This window comes from Equus quagga, chromosome 3 (genome assembly GCF_021613505.1).
Source record: "Equus quagga isolate Etosha38 chromosome 3, UCLA_HA_Equagga_1.0, whole genome shotgun sequence".
Classification (NCBI taxonomy): domain Eukaryota; kingdom Metazoa; phylum Chordata; class Mammalia; order Perissodactyla; family Equidae; genus Equus; species Equus quagga.
Window position 1 is genome coordinate 69,139,385 of NC_060269.1, and position 24,152 is coordinate 69,163,536.

At 40.8% G+C, this 24,152-nt stretch overlaps 1 protein-coding gene across 1 annotated transcript in view; it reads right to left on the reverse strand.

The window, feature by feature from the left end:
- Window positions 1-4,914: 4,914 nt before the first annotated feature.
- PIWIL2 (piwi like RNA-mediated gene silencing 2) overlaps window positions 4,915-24,152 on the reverse strand; it is a 72,050-nt gene continuing 52,812 nt past the window's right edge. The window contains exons 21-23 of the mRNA XM_046656859.1: window positions 7,902-8,155; window positions 7,354-7,461; window positions 4,915-6,732 (exon numbers count right to left, since the gene is read on the reverse strand). Coding sequence (XP_046512815.1) covers window positions 6,576-6,732; window positions 7,354-7,461; window positions 7,902-8,155 — 519 coding nt within the window. The 3' untranslated portion in view covers window positions 4,915-6,575. The remainder of the gene's footprint in view (window positions 6,733-7,353; window positions 7,462-7,901; window positions 8,156-24,152) is intronic.

The following is a 24,152-nucleotide window of genomic DNA, read 5'->3' on the forward strand; positions in this document are numbered from 1 at the left end:
CTAGCTAATATGCCCTTTTTCCCTCGTATTACCCTATTTCCACCTCCCTTCAGAAAGGTTCTCGATTCTTCTGAAGCATACTTGATCTACCCTTGCAAACTCTGACTGTAACCCACATTAAAGATATTTTACCCTGCAACTCGAGTAAAAATAATACAGCAAACAGCTTAACAAGATTTCCTTAGTATATGCAATGTACTGATATTTATATTCTATTTCAATTTTTTTTTTTTGAGGAAGATTAGCCCTGAGCTAACTGCTGCCAATCCTCCTCTTTTGAGGAAGACTGGCCCTGAGCTAACATCCGTGCCCATCTTCCTCTAGTTTATATGTGGGACGCCTACCACAGCATGGCTTTTGCCAAGCAGTGCCATGTCCGCACCTGGGATCTGAACCAGTGAACCCCGGGCTGCCGAGAAGGGGAATGTGCAAACTTAACTGCTGCACCACTGGGCCGGTCCCTCAATTTTTTAAAAAGTAGTAACAAACCCACTAAATTGATTTCACGACCCTTTATTAGGTCACGATCCACAGAATTAAAACATTTTATATGGTTTATGGCACATGCATTTTCCCCTTAAAATTATTTCATGTCTATCTCTAACTTCCTTATTAGACCTTAATCGATCTTGATTACCAAAGATTTCTGTATATACCTCCATCCTCCATAGAACATCTTACACATAACAGAGTCTCAATAAATGTTTGTTGGATGAATGAATAGACTAGCTCACTAAAAGTTTGATGTTGGGCAATATTTAGGAAACTAAGCTCAAAAATCTGACATTTTTGTGACTGCTATTTTCCTTCTGCCAAAAGATCTGCAGACAGATTTCCTGTAGCTGAACTGAGTGGAACAGCCTCAGGAAAGAAGCCAGAGAAACAAGACCCCAGCCCTGAGCGTGTAAAGGGGTGGGACCCAGACTCAGAAAATCAAAGCCCCTCTGTGGTTTGCGTTAACAAAGTAGGCAACTTGATCAGCAGGGTGAGGCAAAGATCCCCTTTCCACTCCCCAGCTATTGGACCAGCTTGAGAAAGACTGAGAGAAACCAATGATCAGGTTTCTATGACAATTTCAAGGGAAAAATGAGTTTTCCATGCTTTGGCACGGTTTAATGAATTTAAGAGGATCAGAGTTCCAGAATGTAAAGGTTCTAGTTTACCCAACATCATGTCAGAGGACCAGCACCCCACACTCAGTCAGCCCAGAGCTAGTCCACCTTGAGAAGCGTCAGGTGTTTCTGTTATCCTCTGGGTCCGCAGACAAGGAAGACAACTGGGAAAAAGAACACTTGGTTCAGCGCAAGTTATCTGTAGGAATTTGTCCATTTCATCTAAGATACTTAATTTTTTGGCATACAATTATTCTTAGTGTTTCCCCTAGAATTCTTTTTATTTCTGTAAGGTCAGTAGTCCCCTCTTTCATTCCTGATTTTGGTAATTTGAGTATTTTTTTTCCTTGCCCAATCTAACTAAAGGTTTGCCCATTTTGTTAATCTTTTCAAAGAACCAACTTTTGGTTTCATTGATTTTCTCTACTGTGCTATTCTTTTTCATTAATTTCTGCTCTGATCTTCAGTAGAAAAGTCATTAATGTAAATGAATGTTTAGCTGAGAACAGAATTCCAAATTGACACTGCATTTTCAATTTATTATTCCTTTTGTCTTCAGCATCTGTTGTGGTTGATGAGAAGTCCACTGCTAGTTTGATTGCCTGTCAGCATCTCTTTCACCACTGGCTGCTCTTCTCCGTCTGGTGTTCTGTAGTTTCACTACAGTACATCTAGGAGTGGATGTGCTTTGCTTTATTCTCAATGAGTTTCTTCAGGTGGAAGATTCGTATTTGACTCTAATTCTGGAAAATTCTGTCTTTGTATCTTCCACACTGTGTCACTCATTCTATTTTAACCTGCAAGAACTCCTATTAGACAGGTGTTGGACCTTCTCATTGTCTCCTCTTTCTTCTCCCCCACAGCTCCCATTTATACTTCTCTGTGCTGCAATCCAATTGACTTTGCATTTGTTTCTGCAGGGCTCAGGGCTCTCAGCAGTCTGAGCCAGCCTTCATGGTAATTTTTCAGCTTGTGGTCCTTCCACATGCTAGTAATTTAGATTCAGACTACATACACCTGTACGTGGCCCAGGCGTGGGGATGCTTGTGAATGCCTTTTTACCCCTAAGTTTCCTTGATGCTACCCCAGGATGGTTGGCAGGGACTCTCTATTCCCCTTCCAGGCCCAGCTCTCTTCATCCAGGAGGCTTCTCTCCAGCAATCCTGTGCCTCATAGAGGCTGAGGTCACTTCTTCTATCCTTACCTGGAGAAAAACTCAAGTGCTCTTGCCCCTGCATTTTGGCCATAACCCTGGGAGCTATGCTGGCATCAACTATTACCACTCTGGCTTCCCTTTCTTCCTTGTACCTTGATATTTTCCTTCCTTCCTTCTTCCCTCCCTCCCCTCCTTCCCTCATATCCATTTCTCCCAAATTCAGCTATTTAACAAAAAATTTTTTCTATTGTGGCCAACGTTTGTCAGTATGGTCACCTCAGTCTGCCATGTTGCCAGAAGTCTCCCTAGTTTACTCATTAAAAAAAAGGAAAAAACATTTTACTTTTTAGAGCAGTTGTAGGTTCACAGCAACAGTGAGCAAAAGGTAGGGGGCCAGCCCAGTGGCACAGCAGTTAAGTGCACAAGCTGGTTTGGATCCCGGGTGCAGACGTGGCACCACTTGGCACACCATGCTATGGTAGGCATCCCACAAATAAAGTAGAGGAAGATGGGCATGGATGTTAGCTCAGGGCCAGTCTTCCTCAGCGAAGAGAGGAGGATTGGCAGCAGTTAGCTCAGGGCTAATCTTCCTCAAAAAAAAAAAAAAAAAAAGAGCAAAAGGTAGAGATTTTCCATATACACACACAGCCTCCTCCACTATCAAAATCCTCCACCAGGATGGTACGTGTTACAACTGATGAACCTCCACTGTCACATCATGATCACCCAAAGTCCACAGCTCACATGCTTAGTGTTCCACATTCGATGGGTTTGGAAAAATATATGACATCTATCCACCACAATATCATACAGAACAGCTTCCTTGCCCTAAAAATTCTCTGCGCTCTGCCTCTTCATCCCTCCCTCCCCCTAACCCCTGATCCCTTTACTGTCACAGTTTCGCCTTTTCCAGAATGTCTTATAGTTTGAATCATACAGTATGTAGCCTTTTCAGATTGACTTCTTTCACTTACTAACATGCATTTAAGTTTCCCCCAGGTCTTTTCACAGCTTGATGGCTCATTTCTTTTTAGCACTGAATAATACTGCATTGTCTGGGTGCACCACAGTTTATCAATTCACCTACTGAAGGACATCATGGTTGCTTCCAAGTTTTGGTAATTACAGATAGCGCTTCTATAAACATCCGTATGCAGGTTTTGTACGGACATGTTTTCAACTCATTAGGGCACATACCAAGGAGTGCGATTGTGGTAAGAATATGTTTAGTTTTGTAAGAAACTGCCACATTGTTTTCCAAAGTGGCTGTAGCATTCTGCATCCCCACCAGCAATGAACGGGAGCTCCTGTTGCTCCACATCCTCACCAGCATTTGGTGGTGTCAGTGTTTTGGATCTGGGCCATTTTAATAGGTGTGTAGCGGTATCTTGTTTCAATTTTTAATTCTTTAATGACATATGATGTTGAGCATCTTTTTTTTTTTCTCTGCTTTTTCTCCCCAAATACCCCCACAACATAGTTGTACGTTTTAGTTGTGGGTCCTTCCAGTTGTGGCATGTGGGCCGCCGCCTCAGCATGGCCTAATGAGTGGCCGTGTCTGTGCCCAGGATCTGAACTGGCAAAACCCTGGGCCGCCAAAGCAAAGCGCATGAGCTTAACCACTTGGCCACTGGGTCGGCCCTTTGAGCATCTTTTAATATGCTTATTTGCCATGTGTATATCTTCTTTGGTGAGAAGTCTATTCAGGTCCTTTCCCCAATTTTTAATCAGGTTCTTTGTTTTCTTATTGTTGTGTTTTTAGAGTTGTGTATTTTGGGTAACAGTCTTTTATCAGATATATCTTTTGCAAAAATTTTCTCCCAGGCTATGGTTGCTTTCTCATTTTCTTGATTTTCCTCATTTTTTAAAGAAAGAAAATAAGTCCAGACAGAAAAAGTTCCTAAGAAACTCAGATAAAGCTAGGTAGAGAGCAACAAAGAGAACGTAGGTATTCAATAATCTCGTATCAATGAGAAATTTCAGGCACAAATTTTAACATTTTTGCTATAAAGCACTAGTCAGTTATAAAACTGATTCCTTTTTCACACCACTCAACAAAATGCCACCCAAGTGAAAACGACCCTGTAACACTGTATAGAAATTGGGTTCTTTCTAGAGTGAGTTCAAGACACACTGCATCATTTAGGAATGGAGTTTCTAAATAAATGGAAAGGGATCTAGTGGTGATGCAAGATGCCAGGATAATTTGGGAACATATTTTTAAGGGTTATAGACACACCATGAAGTATATGCAAAGAAGGGCAAGCATTAGAAAAAGGGGAAGGCCACCCTTGGGAGATGGCTCTCACACAGGATAATAGAAATTGTTGGATGGGAAAAGAAATTTTTAAAAATGAGACAAAACACATATGCACGTGCGCGCACACAGGCCTCATTTGTCCCAGAAGTAAGACTGTTAGTGTCTTTTCCAAGAAATCTCACTACCCAGGTTACAGTGAAATTACCCAGCTACTAATAGTGGAGCTGCGTCTTGCATGCCAAGTAAGAAATCAGTAATTCTAACAAGCGTTGCGGCTCTGTGAAGGAGAAGAACCATATCAACATATCAACGAACTATCTCAAACACAACTACACATTTATACAGATTGTTTTTATTTCCCACCCTGTGACCCAATCATTTCACATTAAGACCAAAAAACAAGGCAAGAAAACTAGGAATAAACAGCGAAGAAATTTTTGTATTATATTCAAGTATTTGTCTTTTCTGATTATATAAGAGAAAACGACTATTAGGAAATCCAACTTCAAAAGAGAAGTTCAAAATACTCCCAAAGAGAATCAGAAAACTGATCTGTTAAGCCAGGGGCCAGTGATCCAATCTGGTTGATTCAGTGGTTTTTAAATCCCAGGTCTGAGCCTTACCCTGTGTCCCGCACTCCAGACGAAACCAGAAGTGCACACTGAGGACCAGCAGCCTCAGAGCTCCTCAACCTCTGCTGGGCGCTGTCTTCTAAGGAGTTTTAAGCTAAAGTTTCTCTTCTCACACACTGTCACATAAAATGGGAATTTCTGCTTCGTCCCCTCCCTGCCGTCACACCAAAAAATAAATAAATACATACAAATTTGAAAAGGTTAAATAAAACTGGCTTTTGAAACCCAGTTAAGGCAAAACAAGACTGAATTAACTCTGAAGGGACTGGAAGAAGATTTTAAAATGGGGAAAAATAAACGCAAAAAAACAGCGCTTCCCCAAAACACTGAAACCTACCGGCGTGGTGACAACTTTCTAAACTGAAATGTCTGGACTTTGGAAGAGGTGTCAGATTTTCCAAAGCTGACTTCTGGAAATCTTAACCTGGATTCAGAAAAATTCCTAACAAAATGAGCCAACAGCCGGGAAGAGGTTATTGAGCAAGGGAAATGAATGATTCAATTTACAAACATATATATATCAACAGACAAGAAAGCCACACACCTGGGAGAACAGTTCAAGAAAAACACCCATTCATGAACCTTCCTAGCTGTTGGATTTCACATGTTGTGATTCTTAATGTAGAAACTGAAACTTACTAAAGCTCAGTAACAAAGAGCAAAGGGGTGTGTATGTGAATGTGCCTGCATGTTTGCAGGGGTGGGGTGTGTTGGAAGAAATCAACATGGTATACTGTAAAGCAACTGGAATATACAGAAAAAATTGCATCCAACCTCTCTCAGGAGGCCAAGCAATAGCTAAACACCCTTTCAAAGCCAGCTCAAGTCACCAGTGTCAGAAACTCAGTCCCCAGAGATCAGGGCAGGAGGGGCCTGATTATGCCACCAGCTGGTTTTACTATATGACTTTCACACTTGCCAGCAACAGCAATATCTTAAAAACTTTGCCTCACAGGCCTTTTTATTACCTTTCCCAGTTGCCCAAGTAAAGTGACTCTACTTTAAGAAACTTGCATGACTTCATTCATTATCACCTCTGGTGCCAGAAATGGGAACTGCTTAGTAAGCAACGTTTAGAGGTGTAATTGCTGCTTTGGCAGGTTTCTACAGCTCCTGTTGGCTTGGAGGCTCTTAAAGGTTCTCCTGTATTCACCCACTCCCACCTACGCAGTGGCAATACTACCCCCATTTGCTCTACAAAGGCAACAACAAGGCAATTTCCAGCTCACACTTAGAATGGAACTCGCTTCTTGGTGCTATGTATTAAAGAGAAAAAAACAGAAATCTTATTCTACTGGGTTGGCAAAAGGGAAAACACCAACACAAAACTCCGTCAGTCTCTGCTGACCCCGCATGAGTCACGGCTGCGTCCAGAAGTCTGCTTCCTCTAACTAGCCTACATCCTGGCTGTCCCGTCACAGGAAGAAGAGGTTCTCACACAGCTGGATGGCTGGTTCATGATGCAGTATTTGTCCCGACAGGAAAGCGAGCTTGTGGGCATACTTGCAAGGAGCTGGAACTCTGATGGTACCAGGCCAATTCCAGTACATGTGGCATAGTTTGAAAGTCAACCTGTAGGCCAAGAAGAAAATACAATCTTATTACTCTCCTCCTTCAACCTGGGCATGATTAGGGACTTCACAGGAGTGTGACACACAGCATACTTCCCAGCAAGCTGGGAGACTGTGGAATACATGATGCAACTTTTTGCAATCTTTGTTTTTAAGTGAAATTGTTTCTATTTCCACTATTTGTCGAGGATATGGGTAAATTCCCTCTCTTTAGGTGTCCCTGTTTTTACACTAAAACAAGGAAAAGAACAAGGAGTACCTTTTTTCCCTCAAGAAAAGACTGCAGAAAGTTTAGTACTCCAGCAAAGTATTCATATAATCTGAGCTCAGGGGTGTTGCTCTCCAATCTGGTGGTACATCGTAATCATCAGGAACAGTCTTTAAAAATACAAACGCCTCAGAAGGCCTGGGGGCGAAACCTGGGGGTCAGGGATTTTCCTAAAGCTTTTCCAGGAATTTTAATGTACATCAAGGGTTACCGATCACTCCTCACAAAGATTCTATCGTTTTGAAAGACAGGACGAAACTCAAGGGTAACTACTCCTGGGAGCGGGCAGTGACTCCAGCTTAGCTAGCTGGCTAGAATTATTTACGAGAAAGAGTCAGTTACAGGTCAGCTCACCTCTGCATATGATCAGGGCTCAGGTTTGCAGTGTTGAGAACACAGACATAATGGGTAGGAATGCCACAACCCTGCCGTACGTGATGGGCAAGAAGGTAGAAGTCCACCCTAGCAAGGAAACAGTACAAAGTAATGGTATGGTCAGCTCTGGCCAAAGAGAGCTGGAAAAGATCTTGAAGATCATCTAATGCTCCGAGAGGTCAAATGACTGTCTCAAGCACACACAGGGATCAAACCAGGATTAGAACTCAGGTCTCCTGACTCAATAAGCTATTTAAGAATGGTAATAGAAATTACCCTATCTGTATGCAGAAGGTTAAGCATGCGCAATCTTACGAAAAGAATGTATGTTCAATATTCTATATTTAATACCAACTTATTGTTGGTTTGTTTTTTAAATAGTTTTTTAAAGCTTTATTTTTTTTAACAGTAAAATCTCTGAGGATTCCATTACACATCTCTCCAGATAACCTCCCCATTCTAATACCGAGGGAACAGATAACTTCTCCAACCTATTCTTGATGAAATATCATGTTTTGCCCACTTACCACTCACAGCTTGTTATCGTATGATCTACAACAGTCCCAGGGGAGGGAGTCACAAAGTGCTCAGTGGCAGCCAGGTATAGATTGGTGCTGATTTTCTTCTGAACTACAAATACCACCATCTTGGGCTGATAATTCTCAAAAGCTTCAAAACACTTCTGTAGCTGAGGAATCTCATAGTTGGCAACTGTCTTTAGTTGGCCATCAGATACTCCATCACGGTACACCACAATCTTCTCTGGGAGACAGTGGTTTACCTGAAACGACACCCTACTGAGGTAAACAGTGGGGCCCTGGGGCTAACGACCACAGGCAGCGAGCAGCTCACTCAACGCTTAACCTGGACACATGGCAGTAGATCCCTCTGACGAGACAATAAACCCAGAGCCACTGTGTGGGAAGGACAAGGGGGAAACTTTCTAGTCATTTCTAGACTTCCTCAGGCTGGTAAAACAGGCCTGGTACAGCAAATGTGCTATAAAATATGAAAGCAAAATAAGCATGTTATGAGTCACCTACATAAGGCTTATACTGAAATGGTGTGAACAAAGTTAAGAGGAATGTTATGAAAATTATGGGTTGAATCAATCTTCCTTCTACTCGGATTAACACTAATTACTGTTTAGGCAAAGAACACGGTGAACTGTTAGAGAAATTCTAACATGACCGCACACCCCATAGACCCACCATCCTCACAGTCTCACGTACAGCAACATCCAAACTTGGTAACAAGTGAAAGGGTCCTTTACTAAATATTATCCTACAATCGGGTACAGTGTGAAACATTCCTACTGTAACTAAATAATTAGCGAACAGTCACGGTAAATTGTCCACGGATCCAAATCAAATTTAACATCACTTGAATCAGGTTGAAGAATAATTTGTTCCCCATTTGGACAACATAATTATGTTCTAGTTGTGTTCAACTTCAATAGTTCAAGAGAATAAGCTGTTTCATTTTAAACTAGAAGTTCCCTTAAAAGCACTTGGTTTAGGGGCTGGCCCCGTGGCCGAGTGGTTAAGTTCGTGCTCTGCTGCAGGCGGCCCAGTGTTTCGTTAGTTCGAATCCTGGGCGCGGACATGGCACTGCTCATCAGACCACGCTGAGGCAGCGTCCCACATGCCACAACTAGAAGAACCCACAACGAAGAATACACAACTATGTACCGGGGGGCTTTGGGGAGAAAAAAGGAAAAAATAAAATCTTTAAAAAAAAAAAAAAAAGCACTTGGTTTAATCCACATTTAGTAAGTGACAGTTTGATTCTAACTGAGCGGGGTTCACTCTAGGTTTTGTTCACAATTCCTCTCAAAAACCTCAATTATCAATGAATTAAACATGCACATACTATATATTCTTTACAGTAGTTACTCTACATGAAAACTTAAGTTTCATTTCAAAGAACTCTTTTTTAAAATACTGTAAATAATCATCTAGAATCTTTCTGGAGTTTAAGTCAGAATTGCAAATATTTTATAAATGTCCCCTTTTTCTGAGACACCTCAAGTACTATATTTACAGACATGTAATTCATCTTCACATTCCAAAATTGAAATTATTGCCCCAGTTTGCAGTTCTTTTTTACTTTTGTGCTGATTTTGGCTGTCTAGCATCTATTCCACCTTTTTTGGTAAGAGCATTTTAGTGTCCTCTTGCCTCCAATAGGATACAGTTTGGTGGGACCAATTTTTCATTGTTGTTGCTATCTAATTTTTTTTTAATTGCCATAACACTGGCTTATAACATAAATTTCAGGTGTACACCATTATATTTCAATTCCTGTGTAAACTACATCACGTTCACCACCCAAAGACTAATTACCATCCATCACCACACACATGTGCCTAAATACCCCTTTCGCCCGCCTCCCTCCTGCTTCCCTTCTGGTAACCACCAACCCAATCTCCGTCTCTCTGTGATTGTTTGTTGTTTTTATCTTCTACTTATGAGTGAGATCTACGGTATTTGACTTTCTCTCTCTGGCTTATTTCACTCAGCATAATACCCTCAAGGTCCATCCATGTTGTCACAAATGGCTGGATTTCATCATTTCTAATGGCTGAGTAGTATTCCATTGTGTATATATACCACATCTTCTTTATCCATTTGTCCCTTGATGGGCACCTAGTCTGGTTCCAAGTCTTGGCTATTGTGAATAATGCTGCAATGAACCTAGGGGTGCGTGCATTGTTACACACTCGTGTTTTCAAGTTCTTTGGATAAATACCCAGCAGTGGAATAGCTGGATCGTATGGTAGTTCTATTCTTAATTTTCTGAGGAATCTGCATACTGTTTTCCATAGTGGCTGCACCAGTTTGCATTCCCACCAGCAGTGTATGAGAGTTCCCTTCTCTCCACACCCTCTCCAACATTTGTTGTTTCCTGTCTTGTTAATTGTAGCCATTCTGATGGGAGTGAAGTGATATCTCATTGTAGTTTTGATTTGCATTTCCCTCATAGTTAATGATGTTAAATATCCTTTCATGTGCCTGTTGGCCATCTGTATATCTTCTTTGGAGAAATGTCTCTTCAGATCTTTTGCCCATTTTAAATTGGGTTGTTAGTTTTTTTGTTGTTGAGATTTATGAGTTCTTTGTATATTTTGGATATTAACCCCTTATGAAATATATGGTTTGCAAATATCTTCTTCCAATTGTTAGGTTGTTTTTTCATTTTGTAGATGGTTTCCTTTGCTGTGCAGAAGCTTTTTAGTTTGATGTAGTCCCATTTGTTTTTCTGTTGTTTCCTTGCCTGATCAGACATGGTACTTGAAAATATGCTGCTAAGACTGATGTCAAAGAGCATACTGCCTATGTTTTCTTCTAGAATTTTCACGGTTTCAGGTCCTACATTCAAGTCTTTAATCCATTTTGAGTTAACTTTTGTGCATGGTGTAAGATAATGGTCTACTTTCATTCTTTCGCATGTGGCTGTCCAGTTTTTCTGACACCATTTACTGAAGAGACCCTCCTTTCTCATTGCATGTTCTTGGCTCCCGTGTTGAAGATCAGCTGTCCAAAGACGTGTGGGTTGGTGGAACTAGTAATTGAGGTGCCTCCCCCTAGTCCAGGGTTTCTCAACCTCAGCACTACTGACATGTGGAGCTAGTTAATTCTTTGCTATTGGAGGCTGACACTATAAGATGCTTAGCAGCATTCTTAGCCTCTACCCACTAGATGCCAGCAGCCATCTTCCCCAGTTATAACCAAAAATATCTCCAGGCTGCCCACTAGGAGGACAAAACTGCCCTCAGCTGAGAACCCCTGCACCAACCACAGGACACAGGAATGACATGACTCAGCTGTACCAACAGAAAGCTCCTCTCACTCTGAATCTTAGCAGAGAATGAAAAACACTTGGATTTTGGTCCCTCTGTGATGGTGCCTCTTCAGGTCCCTGCTTCTGGAACTGCAGGAACTTCCCTGGCTCCTGCCCCTTTCCCAGTTTGGCACTCAACTTTCTCACCAATCCTCTGAGACTCTTCATGATCTACCCAATTAATTCTCCTTTTGCCAAAGTTAGCATATTTCTGCGCCTTCCCAGAGATCCCTAACTGATACACTGTGTTAAAGCGTGACTAACACAGGCATTTCAATCCGGAAGAAACTCCCATCTCACAAATGAGGACGTACACTAGATCTGAGGGCAGAGACCTGGGGACAAGGTCTGACTGACTCTGCCGCCCCTCAGCTATGATCTTGAAGATTCAGTTTCCTCAGTTGAAAAATGGGGGTAAATGATGCCTTATCTTCTTCTCTGGGTTGTTAAGAGGGATAAAGTAAATATATACATATAATTTTTTTAAAGCTATACATAAAAATTGAGAACGAGCTAGATCAAAGAAATACAGATATTCTGAAGCAGAGAGAAGGGACATGAGATCAATGGAGTAAAAAGTAGAACCAAATTCGTCTGAAGTGTCACTAACATCATCTCTTACTTTAAAATTCGTTAACCAACCACTGAGTGAGGGACACTAAACTTAGCCCTACGTAAGCTTCCAGTAGAAGTGAAAGACGTGATCCCTGTTATCAAGGAGCTTAAATACCTACTAACACTCAACAGTGGTAACTTCTCCAGGTCATCTAGTCTATTGCCCTCATTTCATAAATCATGACCCCTCTAGGTAGGGGTCAGGATATGAGATAAATCACAATCCTGAAACCCAAGTGCTAAATGTATGTTATTAAGCCACGTCAGTACGAGGGTAAACACGTGAAACAACAAACTAACAAGGACCTTGAAAGCAGGACTGGGCTCTATTCGGCTTGCTATCCCCAGCACTGAGCACAGTGGCAAGGGTCAAGTAGAAAATAAATATCTGCTGGAAGTTTGAGATGTTTTTTTATGTGTAGTTCCATTCATTCATAAACAAAGACTTAATGCCCACTCGATATGAGCCATTGTGCTAGTCTAAGAAAACTAAAAAATTATTTTGTTACCTTCCAAATATTCATGGAACTAAGATTAGAACTGAGGAGATCGACATGTAAAGCAAATGCTCTGAATACATTACAAATAACATAATAAAAATATAAGGAAAACCTACATGGACAGAGAAGTATGACACTGGTTCTCTGGAGGGAGAAGTGAATATTATATCTCAGGAAAAGACATGATGAAAGAATTAGCAGACAATTCAGTCAGCAATGAAGTGTAAAGAATTCCAGGAAGAACATGAGCAAAGGCCCAGAGTGTGCCTGGACAAGGGGTAAGTAACGACTGGAGACCAACCTATACGATCAGTCTCACGTTTAAAGGATTACTCTGGCCAAGAATCCCCAAAATAGACTGAAGAAGATTAAGAATGGATATTAGAAGATCACTTCCAGTTCAGAATGCCAAAAGACAGAGAAAACCTTCATTCCCATGGTAACACCAGAAAAATAAAGATAATATAAAAATCACACATATATATGGGACCATCAAAGATCAGCTGATGCAAGGAAGCCTTGATAAACTGTTTTCCAGAGAGAGGGGAGCCTTCACAGGTGAGCAGTAAATTTCTGAAGCTTCCAAGAGAAGGAGTGAGCACAGACAGCAGGGAGAGGAGGCCTGAGGTCTGAGAAATTTTACCAGGTCGAGAAGCAGCCAGACAGAATTCTGGGAAAATGGTGGGATAGGGAGCACCTGCTCTGCCTGGAATCTGCCTCCCCACCTAGGTAACAACTGCGCTGCCAGAGTCTGATGATTACAAAATAATGGAACTATTTTGGAATTCTGGAGTCTTTTTGAAGGCTTGCAACTTCCATGGAGAGACTTGGACAGTAAATTGCAGTTAATTTCAGCTCTTGGCACAACAGCAGTTACCCATCCGCCACCCTCAGCCTCACTGCAGGACCCTGTCCTGCAAATATGGGGATCTGTGCTCTGATTGCTCACTTCTGCTTCTGACCACAGAAGTGCAGACAAAAAGACTGGTGGTCATTGTTGTTGCAACTCCTTCTTTGTCTGAAGTGACTTCCAGGGGATTTAATAGGCCAGTGCCACCCCCTACCACTTTTTTCCTCTTTCAGGAATCAGACACTAAAGACTAGGACGTTCAAACACAACTGCACGTATGGGGAAAGTTAGAAAGTGACCACACACGCCCAGGAAAGGCTCAGAAGAGGCCCGAGAAAACCTTCAGTTCACACTGCAGGCTGAGCCCAGCATGGACACAGCCCACAACCACCAACACAAAACGAAACCACACACAAAAACAAAAAACAGCAAACTCAGGGCCGGCCCGGTGGCACAGTGGTCAAGTTTGCGTGCTCTGCTTCAGTGGCCCAGGGTTCGCTGGTTTGGATCACAGGTGTGAACCTACTCACTGCTTATCAAGCCATGCTGTGGCAGGCGTCCCACATACAAAGTAGAGGAAGACGGGCATGGACGTTAGCTCAGGGCCAGCCTTCCTCAGCAAAAAAAGAGGAGGATGGATGTTAAATCAGGGGTAATCTCCCCCCTCCACCCCCCAAAAAAGTGTAAAAAAACCCCAGCAAACTCTGGGGATGGGGGAAAATCTGATACAAAGTTAACACATTATTAGATCCAAATGTCCAGTTTTCAACAAAAAGTCACAACACATACAAAGAAATAGGAAAGTATGACCCAAAGGAAAAAATTAAATCAACAGAAACTGTTACTGAAAGAGACCCAATGGCAGATCTACTAACCAAAGACTTCAACCATCTAAAGATGTTTAAGGAACTAAAGAAAGATATGGAGAAAATAAAGAAAGCAATGTATTGAAAAATGGAAATATCAACAAAGAGAAAACCTACAACATAACCAAAAAAAGAAATTCTGGAGTTGAAAAGTACAACAGCTAAAATAAAAAATTCACTAGATGGGTTCAGAAGCAGATTTGAGCAGGGAGAAGAATCAGCAAACTTGAAGATCAGACAATGGAATTATTGAGTCTGAGGAACAGAAAGAAAAAACACTGAAGAACAGGGAAGAACTAAGAGACCTGTGGGACACCATCCAGTGGACCAACATGTACAGTGTGGGAATCCCAGAAGGAGAAGAAAGAAAGGAGCAGAGAATATTTGAAGAAACAATGGCTGAAAACTTTCCAAATTTGATGAAAGACATGAATATAAACATTCAAGAAGCTCAACGAACTCCACGTAAGATGAATTCAAAGAGATCCGCACTGAGACAGATTATAATCAAATTTTCAAAACACAGAGAATCTTGAAAGCAGCCAAGATAGAAGGAAATCATCACCTACAAGGTATCCTTAACAAGATTATCAGCAGACTGCTCATCAGAAATTTGGAGGACACTTTTCTTCAAAAGTGAGGAATAAATTAAGACATTCTCAGATAAACAAAACCTGAGGGAGTTTGTTACCAACAGATAGCCTATGCAGGAAATACTCGACGGAGTCCTGTAGGATGGAATTAAGAACACTAGACAGCAACGTGAAACTATGTGGACAAATAAAGATCTCAAAAAAGGTAAATACATGGGTAATTATAAAAGCTAGTATTATTGTAACAATGGTGTGTAACTATACTTATTGTTTTCTATATGATTTAAGAGACTAGCAGGTTTAAAGAAAAAAACAATTATTAGTCTAAAACACAGCATTACTCTAACTTTGGTTTGTAAATCCAAATCTTGTTTTTTACATAATTGAAGAGACAAATGAATTTAAAAGAATAAGGGGCTGGCCCTGTGGCCGAGTTGGTTAAGTTCACGCACTCTGCTGCAGGCGGCCCAGTGCTTCGCTGGTTCGAATCCTGGGTGCGGACATGGCACTGCTCATCAAACCATGCTGAGGCAGCGTCCCTCATGCCACAACTAGAAGGACCCACAACGAAGAATATACAACTATGTACTGGGGGGCTTTGGGGAGAAAAAGGAAAAAAATAAAATCTTAAAAAAAAAAAGAATTATTAGTGTATGTTTTGGGGCACGTAATGTATAGAGATGTAATTTCATGACAACAACTGAAGGGGGGGAGGGACCTGTAAAGGAGCAGTGTTTGTATGTTATTGAAGTTAAACTGCTATAAATTCAAATTAGAGTGCTATAAGTTTAGGATGTTAAATGTAATCTCCAAGGTAACCACAAAGAAAACAGCTATTGAACATACATAAAAGGAAATGAGGAAAGAATTTAACCATTCCACTCTAAAAAATCAACTAAACACAAAAGAAGACAGTATTGCAGCAAATGAGGAACAAAAAAGCTGTAAGGCATATAAAAACAAATAGCAAAATGACAGAAGTCCTTCCTTATCAGTAATTGCTTTAAATTTAAATGGATTAAACTCTGCAATCAAAAGATAGAGATTGTCAGAGTAGATAAAAACACTCGATCCAACGATATGCTGTCTACAAGAGACTCACTTTACATCCAAAGACATAAATAGGTTGAAAGTGAAAGAATGGACAAAGATATGCCACGCAAATAGTAATGAAAAGAGAGCAGGGTGGCTATGTTAACATCAAACAAATTAGACTTTAAATCAAAAAAGGTTACAAGAGACAAAGAAGGACATTATACATTAATAAAAGGTTCAATACAGCAAGAAGTAACAATTATAAACATTTACACAGTTAATGACGTTTTGCTTCAAAATGTAAGAAGCAAAACCTGACAGCATTTACAGGAGAATCATTAGGGAAATACAAATCAAAACTACAAGGAGATGCTACCTCACACCCATTAGGATGGTTAATATAAAACAAACAACAGAAAACAAGTGTCAGCAAGGACGTGGAGAAGTTGGAACCCTTGTAAACTGTTGGGAATGTAAAATGGTAGAGCCTCTGTAGGAAAACAAATTTTTTTTTAATATCTTTATTTTACTCTCACATTTGTTAGATAATTTGGCTAGTTTTGTTTTTATTTTTGAAGATTTTATTTTTTCTTTCTGCCCAAAGCCTCCTGGTACATAGTTGGATATTTTAGTTGTGGGTCTTTCTAGTTGTGGCATGTGGGATGCCGCCTCAACGTGGTCTGACGAGTGGTGCCATGTCCACGCCCAGGATCCAAACTGGCAAAACCCTGGGCCGCCGAAGTGGAGCGCACAAACTTAACCACTCGGCCAGGGGGCCAGCCCCTCAATTTTATTTTTTTTTACTTTTTGAGGAAGATTAGCCCTGAGCTAACATATGCCACCAATCCTCCTCTTTTTGCTCAGGAAGACTGGCCCTGAGCTAACATCCGTGCCCATCTTCCTCTACTTTATATGTGGGACATCTGCCACAGCATGGCTTGCCAAGCAGTGCCACGTCTGCACCTGGAATCGGAACCAGTGAACCCCGGACCGCCAAAGCAGAACATGAACACTTAACTGCTGCACCACCGGGCCAGCCCCTGTAGAGAAATTTGAGGCAGTTCTTCAAAAAATTAAAAATAGACTTACCATATGATTGAGCAATTCCACTTCTGGGTACATACCCTAAAGAACTGAAAGTAGGGTCTCAAGGAGATATTTGTACACCCATGTTCACAGCAGCATTATTCACAACAGCTAAAACACAGAAGCAACCCAAGTGTCCATCAAGAGATGAATGGATAAGCAAAATGTGGTATGTACATACAATGGAATATTATTCAGCCTTAAAAAGGGAGGAAATTCTTTAATATACCACAACACAGATAAACTTTGAAGACATTATGCTAGGTGAAATAAGTCACAAAGACAAATATTGTATAAATCCACTTATGTGAGGTACTTAGTCAAAATAATAGAGACAGAAAGAATGGTGGTGGTGGCCAGGGGCTGAGGGGAGGGGAGAATGGGGAGTTGCTGTTGAATGGGTATAGAGTTTCAGTTTTACAAGATGCACAGAGTTACGGAGATGAATGGTCATGGTAAGTGCACAACATTCTGAACGTATTGAGTGCCACTGAACTGGACACTCAGACACAGTTAAGACAGTAGATTTTATGTTATGTGTATTTTAGTCAATGAAATAAAAGTTGGAAAAAAACAGGAAGAAGAGGCCAGGCAAGCTATTGGCAAGGGTGGGTGCAGAAAGGGCAGGCTGAAGCCTGGAAAACTCCTCAAAACGACAACCAGCTGCTCAAGATAACTCTCCACCCCAATCTCCTCCAACTCTGCTGTGAACAGGGAAGTAAGGGCGGGACTGAGAAGCAGCAAGAATTCATACTCCCACACATTCTACAGCTGCCTGCGACTTCCCATTCCAAAGGCAATACCTTGGCCCTCTCCCTTCCAGCTCTAGGTCAACACCAGTCAAAACCAGCCTGGCCCGATGCAGTCACAGTCGCAGCCGCAGCCGCAGCCGCAGCCGCAGCCACAGCAGCAGCAAAGGGCTGGAGTAATCAGAGCTGAGTTCAATCTTCTCAGAGCTCAGGCCAAGCAGGAGACCAGCTCAACATCTGGTGGTTACTTACCGTAAGAGAGGTAATGGCGGCAAGAGCCCAGAGAGTAGCGCGGTTCTGATTTTCACACGTGAGTGGGAGGAGACCTCCTTAGGTTTCAGCGGCCCATGAGACATCCGAGTTGAGAGACCAAGCAGACAGCTCAGACACGGAATGAACTACAGCTGTGACTCCCAACGTGTGCTCACGATCCCATCCTTCCCCACCTGGGAGTCCCCGAGACATTTTGGGGAGTCCACAGGGTCAAAGCTATTTTCATACTACTACCACATTACTTACCATTTTCACTCTAATTCTTTCACAAACATACAGTAGAACTTTCCAGACAGTAAATGACGTGCAACATTGTAGCAGCCTAAATATAGAATATTTACTTACCTTTTACTAACACAAACATTAAACCCACTTGCCAAAATGTAAAACAATGGCACTCTTCTCACTTCTTCACACATTTTGGAAGTAATTATTTTTAATTAAAAATATTATTTATGTCATTAACACCTACTGAGTTTATTATTTTTAAGTAAATTAAGAAACATTAAAAATTTTCTGTTTTAACTTCTAATATGGTAATTGTTGATAGATATATACCCATATAAACAAGAACTCAATGATATTTCAGAATATAAAGAGTTCCTTAGACCAAAATATCTGAGAACTGCTGGACTAGAGATACAAATTTAAATACAGATATTAAATAAAGCCATGGATGAGATTAAACTTGCCTTTGAGGCTTCAGGTGATGAATTCTGAGAAACCCTGCACCTGAGGAAAACTGGAAAAGCTGGACAAAATAAAAAAGATCTCGGTGAAGGCAGAAGATCCAGGCAGCATCAGAGGAAGAAGGGGACCCAGGGAATGAACGCAGGCTTTTGAATCTGTTTTTCCCTTGGCAGCATTTGCTGATTTTGCTGATTCCCCAAGGGTACCTAAAAGGCTAGGAGGTTCCAGACTGCTTTTTTTTTTAACAGCTTTATGAAGCTATAATTTGCTATACTATAAAAGTCACCTTTTTAAGGTATAAAATTCAAATGATTTTACATTATAGAATGTTGCAACCATCACCATTAACTAGTTTTAGAACATATTCCTTATCCCCAAAGGTAATCTCATGCCCATTAGCAGTCACTCCCCATCCCCACCCAGAACGCACTAATGTGCTTTGTTTCTTTGGAAAGGCCTATTCTGGACAAACAGAATCACATAATGTGTGGTCTTTTGCGACTAAATAATTTCACTTAGCATAACGTTTCCACAGCTCCTCCGTGCTGTACTGCGTATCAGCCCTTCATTCCTTTATGTTGCCAAATAATATTCCATTACAGGATTTATCACAATTTGTGGTCCACTCATCAGGTCATGGACATTTGGATTGCTTCCATTTTGTGCTATTATGAATAATACTGCTATGAACATTTGTGCACAAGTTTTTGTGTGGACATATGTTTTCAGTTGTCTAGGCTATACACCTAGAATTACAGGGTCATATGGTATCTTTACGTTTAACATGCTGAGAGAGTGCGAAACTGTTTTCCAAAGTAGCGCTACCATTTTACAATCCCACCAGCAATGTAGGAGTGTTTTCAATTTCTCCACATCCTCAACAACACCCTTATTATCCATCTTTTTTATTTTAGCCATCCTAGTGCGTATGAGGTGATATCTCATTGCGTGTATGTTTTTAAATTAAGAGACTTTATTTCTTAGGCTTTTTTTTTTTGGAAGATTAGCCCTGAGCTAACATCTGCTGCCAATCCTCCTCTTTTTGCTGAGGAAGACTGGCCCTGAGCTAACATCCACGCCCACCTTCCTCTACTTTATAAGTGGGACGCCTGCCACAGCATGGCTTGCCAAGCGGTGCCATGTCTGCACCCAGGATCTGAACCAGGGAACCCTGGGCTGCTGAAGCGGAATGTGCGAACCTAACCACTGCGCCACCAGGCCAGCCCCTCGACCAGTTTTAAGTATACAAAAAAACTGAAGCGATAGAGTAGGATTCTGTTTTAGCCCCTCCCCACCAGCCTACACACATACAGTCGTTTTTCCATCGTTACTATATGACATTAGGGTGGTACATTTGTTACAAGAGATGAGCAGATATTGATAATGATTAACTAAGGCTCATAGTTTACATTAGGGTTCACTCTTTGGTACATTCTGTAGGCTTTGACAAATGCACCATTACAGTATCATACATAAGTTTTACAGCCCTAAAAATCCCCTGTGCTCTATCTATTTACCCTTCTCTTCCTCACCCTCCCAAACCTCTGGCAACCACTGATCTTCTTACTATCTCCATAATTTTACCTTTTCCAGAATGTCCTATAGTTGGAATCATACAGTATTTGGCCTTTTCAGATTAGCTTCTTTCACTTAGTAATATACATTTAATGTCTTTTCAGGGCTTCGTATGTCATTTCTTTTTACTGCTGAATATTTCATTGTCTGGATGCACCACAGTTTATTGTTCCATTCACCCACTGAAGAACATCTTGGTGGCTTGCAAGTTTTCCCAATTTTGGATAAAACTGCTTTAAACATCTTTGCGTGGGTTTTTGTGTGGATTTACGTTTTCAACTCATTTGGGTAAATAGTGAGCTGGATTGTATCTAAGAGTATGTGTAGTTTTCTAAGAAACTGCCAAACTGTCTTCCAAAGTAGCTGTACCATTTTGCATTCCTTCAAACAATGATGAATGAGAGTTGCTGTTGCTCCACATTCTCACCAGCATTTGCTGTTGGTGGCCTTTTGGCTTTTGGCCATTCTAATAGATGTGTAGTAGTGTCTCATTCTAATTTGTAAATACCTTATGTTATATTCTATTGGGTACCTTTTCATATGTTTATTTGTCATCTGTATGTCTTTTTTTTTTTTTAAAGATTTTATTTTTTCCTTTTTCTCCCCAAAGCCCCCTGGTACATAGTTGTATATTCTTCATTGTGGGTCCTTCTAGTTGTGGCATGTGGGATGCCGCCTCAGCGTGGTTTGATGAGCAGTGCCATGCCCGTGCCCAGGATTCGAACCAACGAAACACTGGGCCGCCTGCAGCGGAGCGCGCGAACTTAACCACTCAGCCACAGAGCCAGCCCCATGTACATGTTTTTTTTTTTTTAAGATTTTAGTTTTTATTTTTCCTTCTTCTCCCCAATTCCCCCCAGTACATAGTTACGTATTTTAGTTTTGGGTCCTTCTAGTTGTGGCATGTGGGACGCCGCCTCAGCGTGGCCTGACGAGCAATGCCATGTCTGCGCCCAGGATCTGAACTGGCGAAACCCTGGGCCACTGCAGCAGAGCGCATGAACTTAACCACTCAGCCACGGGGTGGCCTCTAAACCAGCTATTTTAAATACTGTTCAAAGAACTAAAGGAAACTACACCTAAAGACCTTAGGGAAGTATAAGAATGTGTTTCACCAAATAAAGACTGTCAATAATAGATACAGAAATTATAAGAACGGACCAAATAGAAATTTTGGAGTTGCAAAGTACAATAACTGAAATTAAAAACTCATTAGAGGGGTTTAACAGCAGATTTAATCAGGCAGAAGAAATAATCAGCAAACTAGGAGACAGGTCAATCGAGATCATCTGGCATGAGAAAAAGAAAGAAAAATCAAAGAAGAAACATGAATGCAGCCTCTGAGACTGTGAGACACCATTCAGCACACCAACGTACAATCAGAGTCTCAGCAGGAAATGAGAGAGGGAGGAGCAAAAATAATATCTGAAGAAACAGTGGACCCCAAATTCCCAAATTTGATGAAAAAATTAACTGACATTCAAGAAGCCTAAAGAATATCAAGTACGAAAATCTCAAACTTGATGTGCAACATCAGTTCTTCCCTGGGTCTCCAGCCTGCTGGCCCACTCTGCAGACTCTGGACTCCCAGCCTCCATAAGTCACATGACACAATTCCTAAGTAAGTGAATACAAACACACACACACACACACCCCTACTGCTTCTGTTTCTCGGAGAACCCTAACATACACTTAGCATAAAGAAAGAGGAAGAGACTAGAACCACATAGGAACAAAGTTTTTGTATACTATTGAAAATATGAAACAGACTGTTATAAATTAATATGCAGAAAAGCATTTTATAAAATCCAAAACACTTTCATTATAAAAACACTCAGCAAATTAGGAACAGGAGGAAACTTCCTTAACATGATAAAGGGAGTTTATGAAAAACCCACTAGCTAGCATCATACTCAATGGTGAAAGACTTTATCCTCCTAAGATCAAGAAAAAGACAAAAATGCCTGTTTTCACTGCTGCTATTTAACATTGTATTGGAAGTTCCAGCCACAGCAACTAAGCAAGAAAAATAAGTAAAAGGCATCCCAACTGAAAAGGAAGAAGTATAACTATCTCTATTTGCAGATGACATCATTCTACATATAGAAAATCCCAAAGAATTTTTTAAAAACTTACTAAAGCTAATAAATTCAGAACAGTTTCAGGATTAAAGACTGACACACAAAAACTAGTTATGTTTTTATTTTTATTTATTTTTTGCTGAGGAAGATTAGCCCTCAGCTAACCTGTTGTTGCCAATCCTCATCCACTTTATATGTGCGTCACCGCCACAGCATGACTGACTAGTGGTGCAGGTCTGTGCTTGGGATCCAAACCCGTGAACCTGGGCCACCAAAGCAGAGTGCACCAAACTTAACCACTATACCACGGGGCTGGCCCCCGACTTATGTTTTTATACAGGAGCAATTAACAATCAAAAATAAAATTAAGAAACCTACTCCATTTTCAATAGCATCCAAAAGAATAAAATACCTAAGAATAAATTTAACCAAGGAGGTGAAATACTTGTATGTGAAAACTACAAAACATTGCTAAAAGAAATTAAGGAAGACCTAAATAAATGGAAAGACATCATGTGTCCACATGCTGCAAGACTAAATATTATTAAGATGGCAATACTTTAAAAGTGATCTACAAATTCAAGGCAGACCCTGTCAAAAGTCCCATGGCCTTTTTTGCAGAAATGGAAATGCCTACTCTCATATTCAAATGGAACTCCCAGGAGCCATGAATAGCCAAAACAATATTGAAAAAGAAAAACAAATCTGGAACACTCACACTTTCCAATTTCAAAACTAATTACAAAGAAAGAGTAACCAGAACAGTGTTATACTTACACAAGGATGACATATAGACCAACGGAACAGAACTGAAGGTCCAGAAATAAACCTAAACATCTATGGCCAACTGAAGTGTAACAAGAGTGCCAGCACCACTCTATGGAGAAATACAGTCTCTCCGACAAATGGTGCTGGCACAAGTCGATAACCACATGCAAAAGAATAAAGCTGGACCCCTACCTCACGCCATATACAAAACGTAATTCAAAATGGATCAATGACCTAAATATAAGAGCTAAAGCTATAAAACTGTTAGAAGAAAACAGACAGGCAAACCTTCAGGACTTCAGATTTGGCAACAGATTCTTAAGATTTGACACCAAAAGCACAAGGAGCAAAAGAAAAAAATAGATAAATTGGACTTTACCCAAATTTAAAACTTCTGTGCATCAAGTAACTATCAAGAAAGTGAAGATACTCTACAGAATGGAAGAAAATATTTGCAAATCATATATGAGACAAGGGTTCTGTATCCAAAATATGTAAAAACACTCTTACAACTCAACCACAAAAAGACAGATTAATTATAATGGAGAGAGGATTCGAAAGGACTACTTCAAAGGAGATACACAAATGGATAACAAACACATGAAAAGATGTTCAACATCACTGGACATCAAGGACATAAAGCTAAAACCACAATGAAATACCACTTCACAATGGCTATCATTTTAAAACATGGAAAATAAACGTGTTGGCAAGGATGTGGAGAAACTGGAACCCTCCTACATTGCTGCTAGGAATGTAAAATGGTGCAAAGCTCTGGAAAATGGTTTGGTGGTTCCTTAAAGTAGATGAGCTGGCCCACTAGTTCTGTACCTCATACGATGGGAGTGGACTGAGGGGAAGCACTTCTAGAATAGCACTGCTGTCAGCAACCTAGAACCAGTACAGTGGCCAAACCTAACGTCCCTTCCAAAGGTGGAAAGGTTCAGCTAGAATAGAGAGAAACAAGAACGGGAGCTGATAGCTGAGGATAAAGGAGTGATAAATGGTTATGCAATGAAGGAAATCCAATGTTACATCGGTCCCTAAAAAAAAGGCTCAGAGCAAGAGATGATAGTGTCTGTTGGCTCAAGTATACTAGATGCCTGAAGGGGTGAAGCCACGTTACCAAAACTACTCCTGCTTTTGGAAACTGACAATGTCAAACGGAAGCCTACAAACTTGAGTGGCATAGCTCAGGGAGACATTTTGGTCATATAATATTATGATGAACTGCACTAATTATTCATGCCTAAG